General features: G+C 38.1%; 1 protein-coding gene across 9 annotated transcripts in view; it reads right to left on the reverse strand.

Moving 5' to 3' along the window:
- Positions 1–25,576, reverse strand: part of FRYL (FRY like transcription coactivator) — a 181,300-nt gene that overhangs the window by 144,371 nt on the left and 11,353 nt on the right. For 4 of the 9 annotated variants that reach the window (XM_054823075.1, XM_054823068.1, XM_054823064.1 and 1 more), the window contains exon 1: positions 1,576–1,951. In XM_054823075.1, the coding sequence (XP_054679050.1) occupies positions 1,576–1,777 (202 nt within the window). In that variant the 5' untranslated portion in view covers positions 1,778–1,951. Of the gene's footprint in view, positions 1–1,575; positions 3,088–16,860; positions 17,065–25,576 lie in introns of those variants that run through there. The other 5 variants (XM_054823073.1, XM_054823072.1, XM_054823065.1 and 2 more) reach the window with 4 other exon arrangements.

Raw genomic sequence — 25,576 nt, forward strand, 5'->3', positions numbered from 1 at the left:
AGAATTCACCGTCAACAGTAGGACTGGTGTATTCTATGTTTATTATCCTCATTTACTTGAGCTATCACCAAAACATTGAACAAGGTTAGATGAAGGCATCTATTTTAACTACAAACTTTAGCCTACAGCACTTTCTTTTAACCTGGCACAAAACCAATTCTGTTTGTTCTGAAATCATAACATTCTAAATGAAATACTATTTAAAAATGAGAGCTATAAAGAAACCATATTACAGCAGAAAAGCAGAATTGATGAGATATGCCTATGGAGATATTTAAACTGTGCACATCACGGTGACATCCAACTATAAACCTTAGGGCTCTACAGCATTCAAAATTCAACGAGGACACAAACCTGGCTAAAAGAGCATCACCCTTTGAGATACCATAAGCTTCTGATCAGAGTTTGCAAGCATATAGGCAACAACAGTCTTAACAGGCCTTCTGCAGGAAGTCTTCAATAATCCATACCATTACAACATTAACTTGTTCTAATTTGTTACACACAGGAACAATTGTTTAACAGAACAGAACTGTCCCCAGCTGCCAATGTTACTCAACCTGACACATTAAAAAAAGTGGTTTATATTACAATCAGAAAGGCTAAGAAAAGTCTTTCTAAGGAAACCCCTTTCTCTCACCACCACCACCAACTTAATTCCACAGTTAAGGCTATAAGTTCACCACCCAATAAGATGGATGTCACCATCTCCTATCTTTACAGTTCGACACATAAGGGAAAAAGTTCCAGGCCACACTAATTCCTGAAAATAGCCACCAGATAGCAAAGGGTAAAAACTGTGCAGCTGATATCCATCAGGAACCAAGACCATAAAGGCTCAAGACCTTACTATTTTAGCTGAAGGCAAAAAGTAAAAAAAGTAAAACTAGATTTTCCATTGCCACCCAGCTGAACTGTCTGAAAAAGGAACATTAACTCATTCTACTTCTTATTAGCCTAATACACTGTAATATTTAGGTACTAAGAGGTAGTTTAAAAAAAAAATCTTCATACAAGCAAGCCTACCCATGTTAAGTTAAAAATTCTCTATGCGATGTCCATATTTTTACTAGACTAATTTAATTTACATATTCTGTTTATACAAAAAAAAAATCTGCAATCCTCAAAACACTAAAAAGGAAAGCATAAACATTTCTGGAATGAAAAAACTCTGAAAAGGAAATCCTTCGAAAACTTAGGGGATTTGAAAAAAACAGGGAGAGAAAAGATGGCACGCAACTTGAACCCTGCACTGCAGTCAGAGCTCTGTGCGGCACACATCCATCTAGACAACTTAGTGCCTAATCATAGCTACATTAAAACTTAAATAGGGATACTTATCCCAAAACCGGAAAAAAGTCACACAGGGATGCAAAGACAAGGGGCACATTAGAAATCCTGTAAAATTGCTTTCAAATAGGTCACTAACATATGATAGTGTGAAAATGAGAAAATAGTTCTAAAACTAAAGACACTATTATCATAGAGACTCTAATAAAGACCTTTCATAATCAACTTCATCAATTTAGCAAAATAATCATGATCTGAAGAAAAAGCTTAGTAATTGTTTTTTACCAGGTTGATGACATGCATACATACTGTAATCAGGATGTAAAACATGTGTCTCCTCGTCCTCATCTATTGTCTGTCCTAATGAAAACAGCCTGACACGTCTCATCTTCAGCAGCCTTGGGGAGCTTTCACGGGCAGTACTCCCAACATCCAGAACCACATCTCCAGAAACAACAGTGGGAACAATTTTTTTCAGGAACTCCATTTTTACACGTCCTCTGTGTTCTCAGTATTCACTGAATTCAGCAGTTTAGCTACACGTTACAGAGCGTTGCTCCCACATGAACTTCCTTAAGCACTGAGGTAGACTTCGCCTAGTGATGTCACGTTGAACCCGGGTGGTGCCAACACTAACACGTCAGCCGCCAGCTGCTCCAAGGGAGATTTTAAAGAAGTCTAACTGTACAGAGTGATAAGAAAACCAAACAACAACAAGCCTATATATTAACCAATGCATGCTAAACTCTGCGCTTGTGGAAGACACTGTATTTAGCACTGCAACAAATTTAAGCACTAATAAAATGCACGGTGTATTTTCAAATTTCTATTTGACGGAGTTCAATAGCTCTTAATTTTCATGAAGTGCACAGAGTGTTCATCTGCATTTGAAAGATAACACTTATCATTCAGAAAGTCTATGCACCAGCTTTATAAACAAAGTGTCTAACAGTTCCACAATTTAAACCGTTAGCATTCTCACAAGTTTTTAACTACTAGCTATGAAAATACTAACATTTATTTAATATTAAGTTCTATTTTGCAGAGACTCTGATGCTATATTTACCACTTAAAATACTCAAACCACCTTCCAGAAAACATCAAGTACAGAAATAACCCATCTCGTTTTGTCCAAATGTCCACTTTATCCCTAGGGCTACTTCGCCATATGTGCCTAGTTTAGCTGAGTTTTTTCTTTTTATTTGGGGGAAGTTTAAGTGTTGTTCCATATTTAGCTTAAAGAAACCATTATGAAAGATGCATTGCATTTGGAGCAGAAAGTTCAGGAGGAAAAAAAAGAGACATTAGCATAGAAGAATGTTCCTTAATGCTTTTCACATTTGGGAATATGTGTCATTGTATGACAAAGTATTACTGTATTTACTAGACTTCGAGTGGAGATCCACAGACACACTACTGGGTATTCCAACCTCATTTGCCACCAAAATTGTACACATCAGAGAAATATAATACTAATACTCACTCTGCATGTCTGAGCAGCAGCATGCACACTTCTGTTATTTTTATGAAAGCAGCTCAGTGTCCAAGACATTTCTGAATGCATTCAACGCAGTTATCCAAGCTAAGTATGAAGTATACCACACCACTATACATTTCTTAAAAGAAGGTACTTAATCTGAAATTCACTACTGTGTCTAGCTCCTCTTAAAAAAATTATATATATACACACACACTTTTACATATATATATGAGAGAAAGGTAGAGTAAATAGTTCAGTGCTCAAAAGATGCTGCTCACCTGGATGAAGCTGTCAGTCCTTTACTGACCAACTCTACTGTCAGACTTCATAAATATTGAATCTAGTTAAGAATGCCACAACTTGAGAAATTTGGTACGATTTCATTAAAGTTGCCACCTAAGACATTTTTCAAGTTCCATACAGACTGAAAACATGTGATCTCTTTTTGTATTCAAATCTGCATTAAAATGCCCAAATATTCAAGATAGTGTGTATTTCTCTCTTAAATGAATACAAAATTCTACACAATTTTTCCCTGTAAACAAATACAAAATTCTGACTTTATAAAAGACACATTGTTAGAACATTATTTCCTGCAGTGAAAGATTTGGGAGATCAAGTAAAAAATTGTCCCCATAATGATTTCATTCACAGTATTTTTTCCACTGATACAAAAAAAAAAAAAACCTATACAGAATATATTTTCAGAAAAGCATTTTATGCATTTTCAGAACAAATAATAAGATACCACAAAGATAATTTGCGATTATAAGAGATCACGAGTCATTATAAACTCAAGCAATCATTTATTCATAATAGCATTATTTTCTATAGAATTTCTTTTTTTGCCCTTGCAATCTTGCCACAAACCTACTGTGCAGTTTCCAGCATTTGGGAACAAAAGAGAAATTCAGCCACTTCTGTGACACTGAGAATGCTTCTAATCATCCACCTGGCAAACTGCAGTTTGCAAAGAGGAGGATAATCATATTTCGAGTTGTACCTAACTTAAATGCCCTCTGAAAGGTTCAAACTAGACACCAACGTGCTCTTAACCACACTATTGGGGTTTTATCATGCACGTGGGCATTTATCTTTAAACAAAAGATATGAAAACAGGCTACAAAAAGCCTTATTTGATTAACTTCAACACTTTCTTATTCTGGAACCTCTAAATAAAAAAAAAAAGGGAGACTCAAGCTTATATAGAATTATTGTTTGTATTACACTAAGTCCTTTGATGTCTTTCTGTGAGTATTCCACTTCTGTTACACTCAAAGAACGACTCTGGTTTTGCACTGAAGTGCTTGCTGAGGTCATTCAGGCTTCCCCTGTCACAATTCCACAGCTAGTGATATAAAAAGCAAGAAGATAACATCCGAGCTCCACATCCCTCACAAGCAGGAATCCACACCAGCATGCTTTGCCATCAGAAGGGAACTCGAACAGATCATGAAACACACAGAAGTACCATGCAGAGACCCAGAGAGTGATCAGAGGGTAACAGCGCTTCTCAGAGCGCTGCCCGTCTGGGTTAGACCTTTCAGGACACAACAGCAAAGCTGTCTGGCAGGGGCGCGCGGGAAGAGCAGCTACATGGGAATTGTGTTGAGGCAGGTGAACCTGCTGATGCAGGAACATCCTGACAATGAGAAATGCTGAAAAAACAAAACACAATCAATGAAAGAAAGATCCATGTGAGAGAAAACTACTTGCAAGTCCCTTGAGTTCACATGTCTAGAGAAGGTTTAGAATTAGCAATAACAACAGTAAAAAGACAACTATGAAACAGAGAACATCCTGGGAAGTTTAATTTTAGAAGAGAGCCTCGATGCCCTCTAGCCTACCATAAACACGCATTATTTGATGGGTCTCTTTGCAAACAATCATGCATTACAAACCTTCAGTTTTCTAACAGAAGGTTTTTAAACCTATCCCACCCTGCTCGAGCAAACCCCCCCCCCCCCCAGTCCCACCTGCTGCGGCAGAGAGGACACAAGACTTCCTTTGTATCTAACGTTAAGCTGGCGGTACAGGCCCCGGGGTTTTTGGAGGCCGGGAGGAAGAGCGGTGCCCCTTGGCCTCAGTGGGATCACCGTGCTGATGAGGGAACAAAGAGGGCAGGAAGGGGACCCGGCTCTCCCGCGGCGGGGCAGCGAGGCCCGGAGGGCGGCAGAGGCCTTTGCCTGCAGCGCCCCCAGCCGGTGGCGCCGCTAGCCTGCGCCTTTCTCCTCCTCCTCTTCCTCCTCCTCCAGCCGCGCCAGGCCCGGCCAGGCCAAGGGGTAACGCTGACCTCCACAGCGGACTGGTTTTAACCTGGATTCCCTTGTCGGTGCCGCACAGACTGCCCTGCCACACGGAGGAGGGAACTGCGCATGGCTGCACGGGCTCCTCCAACACTGGAGGAAGTCAACAGTTCAGGGCCGCTTTGTTGGCATGGCAGGAACACGTTTTCTAAAACTGTTAGCCATAACTATACTGGCAAAGTGGCCGAGCAGTACAGCCACACTGGCAGAGAAGGCAACTGGAGACATCCCTGTGCCAGAAAGGCGGCAGGGTTCACTACAAACCTTCTGGAACCAACATACAGATCTACCCTGAGGTGGCACTGCTATGGTGTGGCACATCTCCTGTTGGCACACAGAACCCTTGCTTTCTCCCAGCTTCTCAGCAATATGACCATGTTGGTAGGACAAACCAACACAAAAACAAACAAAACAACAGTAAAAAACCCAAACCAAACCAAAAAAAAACCCAGAAGGAAAACTATCCCTGCTGCTGGGACACTGGTACTGGAAGTTCTGCCAAACCAGTTTCAACAGCAATGACCCAGTAGCAAGTTCTGCCTTTCAAAAAAGTGAGTGGTATGGGTTATGCAAAGTGGTGTCTACCTCAGTTCACAGCTCTTCAAGAAATGTTAATATTCCTTGAGCTCAAGGGTTTAAACTAGGCACCCTTGAGCCCGTATCGGACATATGATTAGTGTGCACCAAATAAGCATCATCACTATTTTCTCCAACCTGCTAATTTAAACCTGACGTCACTGTTTCAAGTGGGAGTGAATCTGCTAAGGAAACAGAACAACTACAATAGGACCCAAGTATTTAGGGAAAGAAAAAAAACAAACAAGTATGGGAAGTTTTTCCTTCTTGAATCTCAGAATAGAAGCCTAATTTGTAAGAATTTGTCTTATCCCAACGAAAACAATCTGCTCTTCCCCAAAAAAGAGATACATAACTAAATGCAGAATAAAACAGTAGAGTTAGAAATTGAATCTGCAGTCCAAGCCTGTAAGTATAAATTAACATACCCTGCATTACACTCATGAGAGGTACCAGGTACTGGACAGCTGCATTACACTTGTGAGCCAATTAGCAGGACACTGGCATAATTTCCATACAAAAAAAACATAGGGGTAGGGAAGACAAACCCCATTTCTTTCTCTGTATACGCTGCACTTTAAGTTACAAGCCTTTTTGCTTTAGAACTATAACTTAACATAGTCACATATTTTACCTTTTTTTTATTTTAAATACAGAAACTAAACAGACAACATAGCCACAAACAATGCACGTATAGGGAGAAAACCATTTGTCTCATTGTGGAGTCATCTCACCTTTTGGCAGTTTGGACTAACCACTTGTAGGAACTTGGCATATTTAAAGGAATTAACTTTGCATCTCAGAAGTTTCAAAGTGTTAAAATATATTTAAGATAAGAGGCTATCCTTCCTATAATTTAAAATTATGCTGTACCAGTTAATTCCCAAGGTACTTAGCATTAATGGTTTCCTTGGTCTAGTTCAATTAATGTAATTTCATAGCAAAAAAAGCTAGGACCAGTATAAGCAGGGACAAAGCAATGTACAATTTTGGAATAAAGTATCTCTGTATCAGTGTAAACTTGTTGTAACTATTATTTTGCATAAAAATACTTTAAACCTAAGCCATTTAATCTTTCTATAGTTTGGCTTTATTGTTGATTTTTAATGTAAACATGCAAATAGTTTCAGTTGTCCCCATGCTCTTCTCAAATAAAGTCTAGCTTTCTGTTTCCTGAGAAATGAAATGAAAGTAACAAACAACTGTCAGCTTTTGGTAAAGTTTCCATTTCCTTTCAGTCACTTAAGCTGTATTTGCTCTGTATTGGGGTAGGGGTTTGTTGTTTTTTTTTTTGAGTGAGTTGTGGGGCTTTTCCTTTAGAAGGTTGGGGATTTCTGGAGTGGTTTTTTTTTAGGAGCTTGGCTTTAATTATTTAGCATTAGTAGAAGTGAAATACAGGTAGAAATAAAATACTGGCAAAATAAATCAGAAGCTGAACATAAAACAGTTAGATTCACTGACTGAATGCAATATTATCCCATTTAATAAAAAAGCCCCAAATTTTTTACTTTATGTATTAGGTAGTAACTGTTCTTATCTTGAAGTCACATGCAAGAATACAATGCTTTCCTGAAGTCATTAGGAGTTCCTGAGAAGATCAAGGTATTGTCTTATTCTGTAGAATACTCTCACTCAGGATAACAATCTGGGCTTCCTGTCACTAACCTCTTGCTTGTTCCAAGTACTGACATACCACACAAGATCTTCCAAACCTATGAATTTCTTCCACTGGCAGATTTTCTTCAAATAAGAACTTGCATTTCAAAGCAAATCCCAGAGTAGTACATACTCTGAATCATACCCATTCCCATGCAAGTAGGAATACTGAGAGAAGACATCATTACACAATCCCATAACAACAGAAGCAGCCAGTTCTTTTCCCTTATAAAAGGATCAAAGTGAATGATGACAAGCATGATGTTGATATTTCTATGCAAAGGACATTTAAAAAAAACCCAAAACCCAACATTTAAAAGACAAAAATTCTGTGGAACGGCTACCAGTAAGTCAGACCAACAATGGCAACACTGCTATGAAATTGGATCTCTAGGGAACTGAGAGCTGAAAACCTTTACTGAAAGCTTTTTAAGTGCTTCACAGAAATACAAGGAACAGAGTTGCCAACCATTAATTTAGATTTGCCTATAGAAAAGCCAGAATATAGACAAGAAGTGACAACCAGAGACCAAGCACAGACATACATCTCCAGAATTATAGGAACAGAAGTGGTTTAACATACATTTCTTAAATATTTTGGCTATTTGGTTGATAGCTATTTTCACAGCCATTGTCACTGTTTCTGTTAGAATTTTCTCTAGTACTACATGAAAGTACACATCTGTAGAAGAATTTCTTCATGTTTGAATGGCCAACTTTTTAAATCACACCCAAAGCATCAAAGTCAAATGGCCAGGGAAAGAATCTATAGCTTATTGTTCAAAGTAACCTTCATTCCTATCCCAAAAGTGCATACAGCACCAGTTTATCTTGCTTCCCTTACTAAGCTTCCCTAATCTTAGTTTACTGCTTAAAGTTTTATACAAGGAAGGTATGTTTAAAATGTTACAGACCTGTGAAAACCATCATTATCCTTTTTTTCTTATGACTCCTCTCCATAGCTTCTATAATTTTATTTTTTTTTTTTTAAAAAAAGCAGGCTTACTGAGTTCATAGGACAAGCTCAGTCTCCAATACCAATGAAAATCCTCTGGACATCTAGACTAAATATAAGGCCTGTCTTGGTTTACACAGCATTCATCCACTCTAACCTATTTTAGTTCTCCCTTTGCAAAATGGACAGTTTTTGAAACACGGTCACAAAGTTTATCCACACTGCAAAACAGGAAGTAGAAATTAATACTCGACCTAGTAAAAAAACCTGAGTGAGTAAATTCACAAGTCCATTCACATGGACTGACATGCTCATGTCTCTGCTAGTTTAGATGTACATCCTCTGTGCTCCGTTATAAAATTCTGAAACACTATATATAATAGCGTTCTAGTGAAATATATTTGTATCACAAGATTTAAGTTAGATGAGGAGCAATGTATTTTTAAATCCCATATAATATATAATCCTCCCATATAAAATTTCATAGTGTGATCTCTTTCTCATAACAAAACCACAGTGCTGAAGAAGGATGTACAACTAGAGATGAAGATTCATAGGTTAATATTAAAATTAGTCATAGAATAAATAAGAACTTCATTTTCTTAAGTTACACCTTTGTTCAGGAACAAGGGTAGCTAAATCAAGTTGCTGAGCAAATTATTTCTCACACAGAGATGCAATATGTGGGACTTCAAAAGATTACTCTTAGCTAGAGCACATAGGTAGTCAAAATTAATGTATCTATTTTCTTAACAGAGTATTATCAGAAAAAAGTTAGATATCACATATGTTTGCCCACAGATATGTTGGGACAGTAACTTTAAAACTTATCCCTTCTCATCTCTTCTATCTCAAAGACAGAAATTATAATCTCTAAAGCATTACAAGATTTTTCTCTAGTGGAAATATGTAATTTTAGATCATAAAATAGCAGTAGCTTTCCTCTTTAAATCCCAAATGAAAGAATTCCTTCAGCGTACAGCAACAGCACTTCAATTCTTCTGCAAAATATAGATGTCTCTGCCCCTTCTTTTTACTTAATAACTTGAATAAATTTCCACTTGGTAATCTGAACATAACCAGAAATAATAAGTGCTGCTGCCAGAACTATGTAATTTGGTTTAAATAGAAAACAGCCCAATCTACCAGTTCATGCAATAAATGTAGTTGTACTAGGTACTCTGGGCTGAAGTCTTCAACATTTTATGGCTTACAGAAAGATTGGCACCTGCATTAAAGGAAAACAAATTCACTTCTCAGATCAAGATGCCTTCCTTTACCTATTAGGGACACATAATCATGATATTAAATTCAAGGCAATGGAAAAAGTAGGATACTTAAGGAACTTACTTATCAGACAGTACATGATCAGAGCATGATTTATCATAATAATACATCAGATGAATACCAGCTATTACAGCAAATCTTTTATATAAATTTTGTAACCCTGAAAGAGGTTTTTCCATGTGCCAATATAGAATGTTTATGGATATTCTTTCCATTGAACAAGTTTTTTAATTAACATTCAACTGCCTCCTGTCTTCAGGAGGAAAAAAAAATAAAATAATAATAATCAGGAACGCCACCAGACCATTGGACGCAGCAGAGGATACTCCCAGTGGAGCCCCATGTGAACTGATGGGAACCCCAGTATTGTAGCTTTAGGACATAAACAGTCATAAAACGTCATTCACGTTTAACAGAAAACAGAGCTATCCTTTCAATGCTATAGATGTTCACAAATAGCAGAACTAAAGTACTTTAAGTGACTACACTCATTTCTAAAAGAAAAAAAAAGAAGGCAGGGAATTTGCACTTTCATAATTTCTAGAAAGGAAGGAGAATAGATGTAAGTTAGGCTTGTTTGGCAAGGGTTTGGTTTCAGCGCTTTAAGCACAGGAGAGGAAATAGTAACTTTCACTGTAAAATGTTGGATGAAATCTTATTTACTCTTCCTATTTGAAAAGCTACAATATACTTGAGATGAAACAGAGGTCCAGCTAAATTAGGTGCTAAATTAAGGTCCAAAAATGTTTCTAGTAAGCAGAGGAGGGGAAAAAAGTTTAAACCCCGGCAATTTTGGATTATTACCAAATAAGACGACACAGTTGCTAAATGCACTGCTAGAATAAAATAATTCTCAGTACAAAGTCCCTAAGTAAACAAATCCATGGGAAGATTAAGGAACCTAAAACAACAATTGTTGAGCCACTCAAGAGAAAGCTCCCATTTTTACCCTGTATGGAACATTCATGTACTTATGCACACCCATGCAGCTTTGCTTGTTAAATTAGTTGTATTATCTCAGTAAAGCTTATAAAATTACAGAGAGGGAAACAAGAGCACCATAAATTTTAAAAACAAGGCAGAAACAATACATGGCACACTAACTGCAGCTTCAGAAGTTGCATGAACAGACTTTCCTTAAAAGACAGCAATCAGGGTAAACATGCTGCTCCTTCACATTGGCTCCACTGCTTGGGCATTCTAGCTGTGACCTGGAGGCAACACAACAGCTCAAAGAGCACCTTGATATATTAGTTCTTCCCGAGTACCACAAATTAATATGGATCTATAGAACAGACACATAATGAATGACAACTTGAAAAATACGGATTAAGACAAAATTATGTTAGCATACATTTAACTGACATATATCATCAGATTAAAAAGGATTTTTCCTATTTCTAACACCAGAAGCAGCATATGTGAGATTAGCATGCATTGTGAAGGAAATTAAGAAAAAATTCCTTATTTGGATTTGGAAGAGAGTTGCTGTATTACACCTATCTGAAGGAGATGTTAAACCTGCTCCTATCAGAAGCAACAAGAAAAAAAAACCTGCCTTGGAAGAACAGAAAGAGACAACCATTGAAATTTAAGGACATAGCTGAACATGATCACTCAGGAAGGGATTCCTTTATTTAAAGAAAATATTCCTTTAAATAAAGAAAAATTGACACTGATTAGAATAGAAAGACTAAAAGACTACCTGTATCCCTTCCTCATTTTTTGATTACTAATAATAGACTTCTAATTGTCATTGTGAAAGACACGAGGATTCTTTTGCAAAAAAGTTTCAGAGGCTGGAATTACTTCCTCCTTAAGGAAGATACCACAAAACAAACTTTACTGCCTTCCATTTCTTAGTAACTAATTTTCAAAAGCATCCATTCTATTCAAGTTAATATGCATTAAACAGGAAGAAAAAAATTCTCTAAAGAGAATGTAACTGTGGTGGGTTGACCTTGGCTGGGGGCCAGGTGCCCACCAGAGCCGCTCTCTCACTCCCCTCCTTCAATAGACAGGGGAGAAAAAGTATAACAAAAAGCTTGTGGGTTGAGATAAGGACAGGGAGAGATCACTCACTAATTATCGTCACGAGCAAAACAGACTGAACTTAGAGAGGTAATAAATTAGATGAATTTCCAAGGAAAACAGAGTAGAGGAATGAGAAATAAAATCTTAAAAAACATCTCCCCCCACCCCTCCCACCTTCCCAGGCTCAACTTCACTCCCGGCTTCAACCTCCGCCCCCCCTCAGTGGCACAGGGGGACGGGGAATGGGGGTTACGGTCAGTTCATCACACGGTGTTTCTGCCGCTTCTTCATCCTCAGGGGGAGGACTCCTCTCATTGTTCCCCTGCTCCAGCATGGAGTCCCTCTCACGGGAGACAGTCCTTCACAAACTGCTCCAGCGTGAGTCTCTCCCATGGGATGCAGACCTTCAGGAGCAGACTGCTCCAGCGTGGAGTCCCCCACGGGGCCACAAGTCCTGCCAGCAAACCTGCTCTGGCTTGGGCTCCCCTCTTCACGGATCCACAAGTCCTGCCAGGAGCTTGCTCCAGCATGGGCTTCCCATGGGGTCACAGCCTCCTTCAGGTGCCTCCACCTGCTCCAGCATGGGGTCCTCCACAGGCTGCAGGTGGAATCTCTACACCCCCTCATCCTTCCTCCATGGGCTGCAGGGGGACAGCCTGCTTCACCATGGCCTTCACCACGGGCTGCAGGGGGATCTCTGCTCCGGCGCCTGGAGCACCTCCTCCCCCTCCTTCTGCACTGACCTTGGTGTCTGCAGAGTTTCTTACATCTTCTCACTCCTCTCTCCGGCTGCAAAAGCTCTTTCTAGGTTTTTTTTTCCCCCCTTCTTAAATATGTTATCACAGAGACGCTGATTGGCTTGGCCGGCGGCAGGTCCGTCTTGGAGCCGGCTGGCATTGGCTCTCTCTGACACAGGGGAAGCTTCCAGCAGCTTCTCACAGAAGCCACCCCTGTAGCCCCCCTGCTACCAAAACCTTGCCACACAAACCCAACACAGTAACATACACATTTTTAACAGACACAGCTCAGCTATATCATACTATAAGTATGATTGTTTAAAGCCATCTTCAAATGGAAATACAGAGGTGTCAAGACTCATTTTGTCCACACTACAATTATCCTTCATCATTCACACAGAAGACCCAATGAAATACAGTTAAAATTAAGAATAGTAGTTCAGCAGACCACAAAGAAAGTCCCTTTCTTCACACTACCTTGTTATTCCTTCTTTGACTCTGCTGTACATTTCAGCCCAAATCCTTATATCCTCTAAGATACTCCTCAAATCAAAGGATTGGGGACTTTTTGTTGTTGTTACTGTGTTGTCTGCATCAGAAATGAGTCTTGCTGCACTTCATAAGCTATTTCTGAGCCAGAGATACTTACTGAGGAGCCAAGAAGGGCAGCAGAGGTGAGAACTTTGCCATCAGTGGTGTACTGCAGGTGCAGTGTGCCCCGGACCAAGCGAGGCAGGACGCATTAAGCCGTGCTGGACAAAAGCACAGGGGACAGGAACTTGCAGAGAGTTTCCACAGGAAAGCTCTGCAACTATCTAGGAGGTACCGCAAGTAGCTACATCACTTGTGCTTTAGCCAAACCTCTGAAAAAACATCTGTCATTGTCTTCCTGTCTTTGAAGTAGTGCTTATTTTGTATAAAGACATACAGTGTTTTCATCAGCTACTAGCATTTTCCAGTTCCCTAAAGACTTCTGGTTTCCATTCCATTATATATCATAGATTTAAAGTGTAATACAGAGTCTATAGTGTAACTTATGCAGTTACTCTACACCTTGATAAAGGTGCTGCAGTTTCTTTTAAATTAACACCTCTCCAAGTGAATTCTTTTCAAGCAAATAGTTGCTGGCCACACATGGAGAACAGCAGCATCTCACAACCAATAGTAAAATAGTTGTCTGACTAAAAAGAGTGTTAAAATAAGATATTGAGATACATATGCATACAGATAGCTGTATATAAATAAATTTCAGAGCTGTAATAGTGCCAAGATCAAAATTAGTTAGCAGGTAAGAGTTTCTTTCTCCACCATCTTCTTGACAATGCATAAGCAGATTTCTAAAAAAATCCACAACAGGTCAAGCCCCTTTAAAGGCCAAATGTATTTCATTTTAGGTGTTAAAGAACACCACTGATAGTGCCTTGTATATTATGTTCAATATACAAGTAGATTACATTAAAACGAACATATAGACATAAAGAAATCTTAATCAAACTAAAAATTATAATTCATGATAAAGATACATAGCTGTTCTCCATGACAGAAAATAAGTTCAAACAGTTTTACAAGAGGTTGAAAACAGGAATTTTATGAAAGTTAGATGTTACAAAAAAAAAAAAAAACCAACACAACACCCCCCCCCCCCCCCCAAAAAAAAACCCCAACCAAACCACCCCACAACACCCACAAACAAACCCAACCTTCTAGATGCAAGCAGCACAAAAAATCCCCAGAATCCTGGGGAAGAGAATCCTACTAGACAGGTTCAACATTTTTCCCCCCTTAGTCTGACACACAGAGCGCGCTTTCCCACTCCACAGACTAAGCAGCTCTTCTACATCCCTATTAGCATTTTCATCTTCTGTTTTCTGGCAGATGTGTCTCAGGTGTTCCACATTATTTGAACAACATGAGGCATCAAGTGTGAGGCATTCTGCAAGTCATTTCTCACTGCAAGCAAGCACAGTCTACAAAGCTCTTTGGCAGAGGCATACCTCTGGTCAGGCAGCAGAGTGAGAACTAATGTTCAAATGAAACAGGAGGGGAAAAAGAAACACACAAAAACCATATTAAAAGTTGGTGAAGCCCACTGAGCTATATAAAATACAAAACACACCTTAATAGAAACTTTGTCATAAAAAAAGAACTGATGTTTCCATTTATTTCCCCAATATCCATCTTATAATTTATATAGACACAGCTAATGAAACTGCTGAGCAGGGTAGTGAGCAACAAGTACTGCTTTAATCCTAAATGATTATTTAAGGAGAGGGAAAAAGAAAAAACACCCAACCAAACCTTTTATTTTCCTTTATTTTTTTAATTATGCTGAGAAAAATACTTAATCAAACTTTAATGCTACACCTGCAAAAACACTTGTAATACATGAACAGGTATATTAATTGTTCTGAATACTGTTTAGCAACTGCATTTACAGACAGAAATAGGCTTTTCAACATAACTGATGTTCCAGACAATTTTTCAGAGAGGTCGTGTAGTCTGCACCATGAGAGCTTTCAAGACCTGACTGGATAAAGCCCTGAGCAACCAGGTCTGCTGATCAGGGAACTGATTCCAGGGAACAAATTAGTAACACAGACTAAGGCAGCTAGCACATTTTTCCAGCTATGTATTATTTTTCCTTCTCACACATATTTTTAAAGGAAAGCACTTGAGATAAGACTCTCTCTGCATTCTCTGACAGGAAAATACACCCTGACAGATGACTTGTCTTTACCTTTTGCTGAAGTGGGGGGGCAGGGGGGAAAAAATCTGCATTTAATTTCCCACACACAACACAATAGATTTTTAATGCTCAAGACAGACAATAGATACAAAAGCTAAGGACCCAACGCAAAGGATATTTTTTTAAACCTACTACCTGATTGTTTTTTAAACATCTAGCAGTAAGTATAGAATGTACAATAATTACTGAGAAGTATTCCAAGAACTAGATCAGCACTGAACAGCCTTTTTTTCCAATGAGGAAAACCTACAGAATTCAACCTTGAACACTTTTGTGTTTGTCACTGGAGCATGTTTTCTATATAAACATATAAAAATGTAGAAAAATACATAATCATTAAAACCTTTTAAAGTGACGTAAAACTAGAGTTGTCCAAAGCATGGTAAGCACCCGCAAGAGAACAACTTACAGTAAAAAATGATGTCAATGTCCTCAAACCCTCTGCCTCCATTTTTCTGTTTCATTTAAAAGATTGATCTGGGGTTCCTACTCTAATATTGAAAAATGCATTTGCCATCCTTGAGCAACAGAAAGATATAGATGTTCAAGTTAAACTTCTAAAGCAACAAATTTATCATCTTTTGAGAGAAAAAAATACATAGACCAAACAAAAATAATTATGGTATAAAATTCTAACAAGAGACAGTGAAGCAAGTTCTGTAACTAGAAATGAAAGCCAGTGACAGAGGCAAACAACAGGGATATGATACACTGGAGATGATACAATGGAAGAAAATTATGATACATTCAAATTCTATTTTATCGTATACTTCTCCTGTAAAGAATACATAAGACAATAAAGTGAGAGCTACACTAAAAATATTATAGAATATATAATATTCTAATTATTGATAATTAGTTAATAATAGAACATATAATATCCTATTACATTCTATAAAGTAATATTATAGAACATATAATTATTATAGAATGCCTCGAATACAAAAGTCCATGGCAAATACCATAGAAACAACTGTACTTCAATATTTTCCTCCAGTCATGCCAATATACTCTCTGTTCTCAAAGGCCAAAAGTAAGTAGTCTACCAGTTTTACTACTTGACTAGAGTACTTGACTACATTGCATTCTGTTTGAAGGACAGTTTAGATGTTGGATTAGTTAGATCTATCCATATATCCATTTCAGCTCAGAAATGCTTTATCCAAAAGAACTATCTTGTGCTTGACAGCAATACAAATCTATTTACTACTGATAAAATCCTTACATGAAGAGCAAGCAGTAAAGAGCATCTATATAAGGAATTGTGACTGCCTTTACTAATTACCTGCATTTCCTGGCTTCATCCACAAGAGGACAGAGCTCAGACACCTGGCCACACATTGTAAGGGAGGACTATCAGCACCAAGAAAACTAATTTGCATTGAGCACAGAAGTTTGTGAAAGAAAACTTGAGAGAATTACTTAATATACAGAAATTATATAATTACTAAATGTACAATTTGAGGACTACTAAATATACAGGAACTACATGTGGCTTAGGAAGTCCCTGACCTGCAGATGACTGGAAAATGGGAGGCTGCTTGCCCTGTTCTTAACCTCTTCCTTAGACATTCACTTTTGGCCACAATCAGTTACTATACTGTGTTAAATCAAATGTTCTTATGTGATTTAACACAGTGCAGACATCCTTCTATTCAGATAATTGATATGTGAAGTAGTAGTTCAAAGTGTATTAACAGTAAAATATAGCTAACAAAGACCTAAGCAAAAAGGGGGGGGAAGATTAGATGCATGAAAATTTATTTATGACAGACTTATGAAAAAGGTCTTACCACTTAGAAGCCATTGTTAAGCACCGACGAAAGCTGCTAGCACATCACACTTAGGATGGATCCATCAAGACATTTCCCTCGCCCGAGTCCAACGTGTGCTTAGAGATGTGAGAGTAGACAGAGATGTAAACAGCTACAAGTTGGCTGGTATGTAGCCAAATATCGGAGAAAGGTCTCCAAACACGACAAATGAAGTATAGAACACTGAAAAGAAAATGAGAAAAACCATAGTCAAATCTCAGACACTTACTCAATGGAGATGTCAACATTTTCCAAAAGCTTTAGAACTCTGCTTTTTTTTTTTCATTGAGAAGTCATAAGTGATAAAAATGTTAATGTGTCTTCAGAATTGCTGCTCTGCTCAAAAGCTAGTGATTCTTAATGATTTTTCCCCATGAAAAAAGAGAAAAATTAAAACTGACACCAAAATAAAATCTAGCTTCCCACACAGCATATTTTGTGTACATCCATTCTTTATGTAGTTTTAGTTGTACTTTAATTACAAACATACTTTATTAATCATATATACAATCACTCTCAAATGCAAGTCATTCTGAATCAAATTTTTCATATTAGTGATTTTATTTCTTTTCTGATTTTTGTTGATTTTTTTTCCCTTGCTTGGTTAGCACGAGGATGTGGTCAGAAAAAGAAACAAACAATACTTCAGCTGGGTCCCCCTAACAAAGCCTCGAGAATTTCTGGAGATTCCTTCCCAACTGAAGTTTGTACACAACTTCACATACTTGTCAAAACTTGCCTAAGTGGCAGAGTTGGGTTTTGCTCTTTTACACCACCAAACTACAGCAAAAGCACTTTAGTATTTTTAATTTTACCCTGGAGGCAGATCAAGCACTTTTACCTGCTTTTAACAACTCAAGTCTCAACATGCAGGGGCAATCCACTGCTCCTGATCGTTTAGTTTGTATGGGGGAAAATTTTTTTTTCCCGCCTAAGGTCTTAGCCTGAAAAATTGCAGGTATGTAAGAAGACCTGTACACCCAATATGACTTTATCAGTGCTCTGATGCAACACGAATGTACTAGTTTCCTTTAGGGATGTGTGAACCATTCAATCATCATCAATTCTTTTATGTACGGTTTGTTCTACTTCTTAATTAGTGTTTCCAAAAATACAAGAGACCCACATAATAAGTGCAATCTAAAGGTAAAAAGCTACATCCTGAAGATTTAAAGATCTAAAAGAAAGTTTAAAAGTGGGACTTCAAGACAATCAGGAAAATTAGGTAAGCTTTTGCAAATAGGAAGGAAGCTGATGTTTATATATAAATTGGGAACATACCACATAACTCCTTGAAAAAGCAAGTCAAGTTTCTTAAAGACTTGACCAGTTATAAAGGGAAGAGTTTAAAAAAAGACAGATAAAATTCTAACTCTGAATTTTACTGCTAAACTGCAACTCTAAATAATGTCAATTGCTTTCTGTAGTTTGTGCGTGTGACAGTACAGTGCATCAAATCAACATCACTTTTTCCTCTTTAGACAATTAAGGCAAGCAAACACTGTTTTCTACGCAGCAGAAATTATGGCCTTTCACCCTGTCTACATGAATAAACTGCACTGCTCTCTTTTCTCTCTTCTTTTTTCCCCTTTCTTAGAAAAGAGAAGTAGTTTAAATCAACTCCTGCAAAACCTTACATCCACTCCAGTTTGGAAGCAAGTGGGTCAGCTGTCCTTTTAACTCCTCCCCAACTACACCTACTGTGAACAGCACTAAGGAAATCTATGGAGAGTAATATGGCATGGCTCTGAATTGAAAGAATACCCAGACAGAAATCCACCTTGGCATATACTGATATTTTAGCTCACTTTCTCAAGCAAAACATATATTCGCATATACATAACATGCTCTGTTTAGAGGCTTCCCTTCTCACTGTGTCCAGAGCAAGCACATACAGACCCAGTCTGTACTTCTCACTAATCCCCATGCCAACACACTACCCAACAGCCCAGCTGCTTAATGGAGAAAATAAAGTTAAGCTGAAAACTAACTTGACTGCCCAAGCTTTAGGACAATACACTGCTGCTTCAGTTCAGCTGTCAGAGTGTTTGGAAAGAACCCAGAGGGCGGGAGGCACAGGAAAACTCATTTGAGATATTCAAGTTTTTTTAGTGGCACATACTGAGCAATAATAAACTTCAAATTGCAGCTGCTGCCCAGAACTTCAAGTACAACTGGAATTGTATTTGAATACAACCTAAGATATCCTAGAGAATCAATCTGATCAGATTAAGTCTGACTACAGAGGAAAAAAAAGTAGTAGTAAAGGTAGCAAGCAGTAAGGTCAAAAGTCTCCAATGGATGAAAATAAAGCTTACATTAACTACAGCATATTGCTAGAGGGAAGTTCATTAGGCTTCATTGCCTAACTGCAGCTTACAACTCAAAGTTAAAATGTAACTATACTTCATCAGATTTGAAGTCAAAGGTATCACACAGGAGGAGGAGGTTCAGTGTTTGGGGTTCACCCCTATGAAAGATTTAAAACAAACCTAAGAAGCAGAACATGACAAAACTACATAATAAAATTCAAAGTACAAGAGGTTAGCTATCATAAGGTTTAAAAAGATAATTCAAAGGACACTGCTGCTACCTCTAAGCTTTCATACCTAAAAAAAATTCAGAACTTGTCTAACATCCTAAATTGGAAAACACAGCTAAAAATCCAGCCAATCTCAAACCTGTCCATGTAACAGCATACATAACTTACTAGGTGAACTTTTTTTGGGGAGGTGTTTAAAGGAGAATTTTCATCTCCATTATTTTCAAGTTGAGATATTATATAGAAACATTCTGTGAATAATGTTGGCTACTATGCAAGACTAGCTCAACTTTACCTTTTGAGCAGCAATTAGATGCTCCAATACATCGCATTTTTTGCCATTGCTAAGTGTAGGAGAGGTGGTACAGGAAACCGCTTCCAAAAACTTCAAGGAAGGGGATTAAAACTAATGCTGCAGGAAATCAAAGTCTCAGTACCTGCATTTAAGAAGTTATGTACACCACACTAAATTAGGACCTTTTTTATAATTACTGGCCCAAAAGACTTAATGGGATGATACTTCAGAAGAAAGAAAGAAATACTAATAGTTTTAACCAACTGCTAGAAGTAGTTTTCCATGCTATAAATTCTATGCAGGCTTCAATACACTACATGTTTGCTTTTACAAAGGTAGAAAAAAGGGAAAGATTAATTATACTAGTTTTTAAGACATCATTTTTAAAATGACAACAAAGAGTTAGTAATAAACCAGTTCAGGGGCAAACACACACAGAATGGTCACTCAAACATGTGGCTGGCCTGTACTTTCGGCATTTCATAGAGCTTTGCTGAGTAACTTGCTGTCACAAGCACTCCTAACCTAACACACTATCCCTTGTGAACGCTGGTCCTCTGTCACTGTCCCCCTCATCCCCTCCCCAAGGCGATGGCAGATGCAGTAAGAGCGCATACAATGGAGAAAAGTATCAGGCCACAGGGCAAGGTAAAGCCAGGCTTTAGCCCAAGGCTCACAACTTACACCACCCTTCATGCAAGGGGTGGAAGGAAAAAAAAACCCAAACATGGTAACAATAACCCAGATTTATTATACAACATACTGACCACATATCAGACTTTCCTGTTACAGACCAATTAAGCAATTTTTCCTACTACAGCACTAGGAGATGCTACCAGCGGGCTGAGAGATTTTCAGGGGCTGCCCAGTTCCGTCCTTCTCCCAACCTTATCTTCAGCAATAGTCTGTACAACTAGACTGTACCTAGCTTACTGCTTGCTTTCCTCCCAAAGAGATATAAGCAGGTGTACCAGAAATGACAAAAAAAGAGTTTGAGAGTACCTGAATATTATAGAAGTCATTTCTAAGCCACCTACACCATAAGACTGCATTTTATAAGAATAAAAAGGGGGAGTGAAGCTTTCCAGATTGCCAATATCCAAATCTGCCCCCTTTCTTTACTGAAGCTTAGCACGCTTTGTCTTACCTGAAGATTTTTAATAACAATTTGGTTCTTTCGCTCCTTACAAAAATTTTAGGTATATTAATTTAACAAATATAAACCAACAATATTCAACACCACAAACTAAAAATGGTTACATGATTGCATGTTACTAAATGCTGTCAAGAACTTGGTGGTCATACAGTACTTTCCCAGTTCACCAACCATCTCCTTACTGAAACACAGCCCTTTTTTCACTCCACAATCCACACCACCAGTGAAGCTGGGTGACTAACGATCAATTAACTATGGGCAAGCACAGAAGTCATAAACAGGAGAGAAGCAGGGGTCCCCAATGCAAAAAGCAAGTCTTTGGGGGGCTTGGAGATGTATGGGGGGAGGAGAGGGAGGACCTTCATTAAACACAGATATAGCAACTGGAAGATGCATAGATCATAGGCAAGAAATTGAGATAGGCTCAGCTTCTATGCAACTGATGCGGAAATGAGGTATGCTCACGAGGCAGATCAAGATCACCTAAGAGGAATCATGGGAAAAGAAAAAGATGCATATCTCAGTCATACCAAAACTTTGGAATATAGCCAAACATCTGCACCTGAGAACTACATTTGTTATACTGGTTCAACACTTTCTCTTCTTAAGAATTATAAATAGCTCTCCACTTACAAACTGATGAACTTCAGTTGAAGACTCCCATACAATCCCCATTTGCAGTTGAGAAGGATTTGCAAGATAAACTTCAGAGGAGGGCTTGGTGCCAAATGTGTAATAACTTGACCATGATAACTCAAATTTAAAAATGTGTATTTGCATTCTCCCTTTTCCTGCTAACTAAGGACAGGACTGAGAAAGTACATGAACCACAAATCATGTCCATTGGGCCAGTGCCAAAAAGACTGCCTGTTCTTTAAATTTTGATTATAACTTTTTATCTTTTGCAATTTCATTTCAGAGTATCAGAAATATGCCAAAACCCAAATGCTTTTTTTACCAGACCATAGCGGATATTTCCATCTACACATAAGACCTTTCAAGTCTCTCAGATTAGTCTCTTCATAAAAATTGCCTTTACTAGTGCCACAGCCCAAGGAACCCACTGCTTTCAGAAACCACAGTGATGCAAGAACTTGCTCAGTTACACCTTCCTTTGGTGCTGATGCTCTCTCTCACCTTTACCCTTGCTGTTTTCCGATTGTTGATTTAGAGGAGTGTTTCCTCAGCTGTAGTACAGAACCAATGATTTTATTGTGGGCCCCAAAAATGTGACCTCAGTTAATTTCTATCATACAAACTATAAGCTGGGACTAGCTATCCAAGAGAAAGTATTTCTGTGCTACTTTTCAAGAAACTGCAAAATAAGAGAGTGTCCAATCCGCAAGTGATCTGCAGAGAACCAAGAAAATTATAGCTCTCTTCTGTTAGCATCAGAGACTATAAGCAATCCATATATTAAGACTACTTTACATGTATGTTGCTTCCACCAGGAAAACAGCTAAAACCACCGTCTGTGCCAGCACAAGTTTTTAAACATTACATACAAGCATCTCGAAGGGAAGTAATGAATAAGACCCCAGTTTGTTTTATTTTAGATCACCTAGACATTTATCATCACTTGTTCCTTCTTATTTCAGATGCACCAGGGAAGGGAAATGGCAGACCATAACCAACAGCAACAACCATCTTCTTCCTCAGATGCGCTGCTGTCCACAATAAAACAAAACTATACATCTAGAGCATTTGCAGTGGCTCCTACTAAATCTCTTGCAGCCATTGATCTAAACACCATTATTCAATGTATCTGTATTAACAAAGTTTCAGCAGTAGGAAAAGTGAGACCTTTCATGAGTGCAGTGTAGGCAAGCCTCAAATTCTGACCTCTGCACCACCACCACTATAGCAACAATGGGGATAGTGCAAAAAAATGCCCAATGGCTCTAAAAACTAAAATCCTTTTTTTCCTTTTTACAAAATAAATTGCAAGCACAGACTAAACTAAAAAATCAACCTATAAGCATGAAACTAAGTAATTAAATACAAAGAACAGGAGCTTATATTACACCTTCAAACTGGTTTTGGCAGTTTCCTACGTTTGAAAGTATCTCAAACCAAAACCAACAGTTCTTTTCGATCCAATAAGCTTTTGGAGATCAACATCTAGCAGGGTTCAAGCACTTGGAACTTCTGAATGAAAAGTCAACAGCTTATGTACTACTTTTCCTCCCTTAAAAGACTGTTAAAGCTAAAAATACATTCTCTTTCTATTAAATCACTGAACAGTTTTCTTATTGTGCCTGTACAAAGAGAAAGAAAAATGTGGCTTTTTTTTCTTTAGCTATTTATTATTCACCATTAGGAGGAAACAACATGAACTTTATGCACGCTCAGTACCAAAGTCTATATGGATTTCAACTTAAAACAAAACCAAAAAAACCCCACACAAACACACACTTTACTCCCTTGAACAAAGTAGGAGGCTGCTTTCCCCGCTCCATCCCCCCAAAGCAACTTCAAGAGAGGTTAAACTTAGGTTTTGTATAGAAAAATGCTAGTTCTTCAAATATGCTGATCAGGCAACATTGAAATATAACAGTTAGCAGATTTCTTATCTACTCAAGCAGTTGCAGAAAAAACATGCTTATATTTATATATCCCAATCTAGTGCAATATTCTCTGGCCTCTGGAAATCTAGTTCAAACGCTATGTAAAAGGCAGCAGTGTTAACTGCTTTTGAAATACAACAATCAGAATGAGGACTTCATTGTACTTCCAGACCATCTCTATCCATTTTTTTTTCCCTTAAACAATGTTTAACCTCAAGAGTTCTTACAGTCTATATTCACACAGGCTGAGACGTAAAGTTGCTATTTCACTTTCACAGAAGCCCAAATGAGGCCAGTCTGCATTCTCCAGAATAACAATAAGATAAACAGAAAACTAGTTGAAATATTCTTCTTGTTTCTAGGCACAAAACATTATAAAAGCCCCACTGATATTCTCTTTGCTATGCATCCTACTCTTCTTGTAACAAATGCATACCAGTTTTCAAATAGCCACCTGCTAAATTCAAAACATCTTTTGAGGGTTTGTGTCACTAACATATGCCAGTTCTTAAACTTAAAACACCTGCATCACTAACTACAGTCACTGAAAGATCTTCTGCCTTTCAACTATATAGTTATATGCAAGAGTTTTATATACTAGATATGATTTTAAGGGGGCATGCAATAAATGCTACTATAAAATTATAGGAACTAGGAAATACTTGAAAACAGAACTGTTTATTCTTAATTTAAAAATGCAAGTCAAGAGAAAAACAACTTGCACTACACCATAACATGGAACGCACTATGCAGTACCATCTTTATATATCCTCTGAGGAGCTACAAGGTTGGGCTTCAAATTGGCTCAAATCAGTTACACACAATTTACCCTCGCTGCCACAAAAATACAAGTATAATCTGTGCCTACCTGATGGCTTGTTTACAGATTTTGAATAACAGACTATAGTATCAAAGGTTGAACATGATGTGCAGTAAGAGGAGTGTTCTTAAATGTTTTTAAATCAGATTCATTTTTTCCCTATTATAGCAAAGGTCCAAAGTATACAAAAGTGTTGAAGAAATGCATATAATGGTAAAGACTCAGATTCCTCTGCAAAAAGCTTGTTCTATTCATTTTGTGCTTGTATTTACCAAGCTTTCTGTTCCCACACTTGCTATCCACCACTTCTCACCAGTACCAGCTATAGTCATTCACCTATTAATTCTGCAGGTAGGTACATGTAAAAATATATATATACACACAAACATATGTATCAACTCCATCTGAAGAAACTCCTAGCTTTATTGCAAAAATTTTAGGTTCAAATGGGGAGGGAGAGGTGAGGTCTAAACTGAAGGAACAGAGGGAATGGGGGAGCATCTCCAAGATCTCCGTGTCTATAGTAAATTGAGAAACAAACAGGTTTGCTGTATGTGACTGAAGGTGTCAGGATGACCTACCCTTACTGCTAGTCTTCCCGAGACCAAGAGCACTCATTCCCATGTCCTTTCTCTTTACAAGCTGAGGTGGGGTGTCCCCAAGTGACTCCCTGAGTCCCTGCAGCAGCACCAGGCATCATGGGACCTGCTCATCACCCTACACCAGGGAATAAACAGGCCAGTCAGTAGTCACAGTGCACAAGACAGTAATTCTTCAGCTTTTTGGATGACATCTGTCTTGGATGATGTCTAGAGAGGTAGAAATCTTACTATTTTTGCTTGCAGCAATCTTTCTTAACCTGATCAGCATTACTGGCAGATTAGATTAGTTCAATTTAAGATCATGAAAACTCCGTCAATGTCAAAACGTTCAGCTGCCACAGAGACAACCCTAGCAGCTTTCTGATTTAGCACAAGAACAGAAGTGGCGTTAAGGACTATTCTCATGCAAGACAGATAAAAATGCCTAGAAACACTTCGACCTATCTTTCACGCTAGCTTCTCGACAGAGAGAATCAGTCTTTGTTCAGGTCTACTGTTAACTCCAAGTCCCCTTTCAGGCATGGCGTTTACAAAAGATGCTTCTTCATTTTGCAAAACTGGACAACATCACTGGAGAAATAAAGTCAATCTTTGCCATATCGACTTCAAATATGACTACACAAGACCTGGTTTTATCATAACATTCTCAAGCCTTACAGTATAGATATCACTTCACTTTTTTTTTTTACATTAATTACACTTCTTTTATTCTG

The sequence above is a fragment of the Grus americana genome, chromosome 4, assembly GCF_028858705.1.
Source record: "Grus americana isolate bGruAme1 chromosome 4, bGruAme1.mat, whole genome shotgun sequence".
NCBI classification, from domain to species: Eukaryota; Metazoa; Chordata; class Aves; order Gruiformes; family Gruidae; genus Grus; species Grus americana.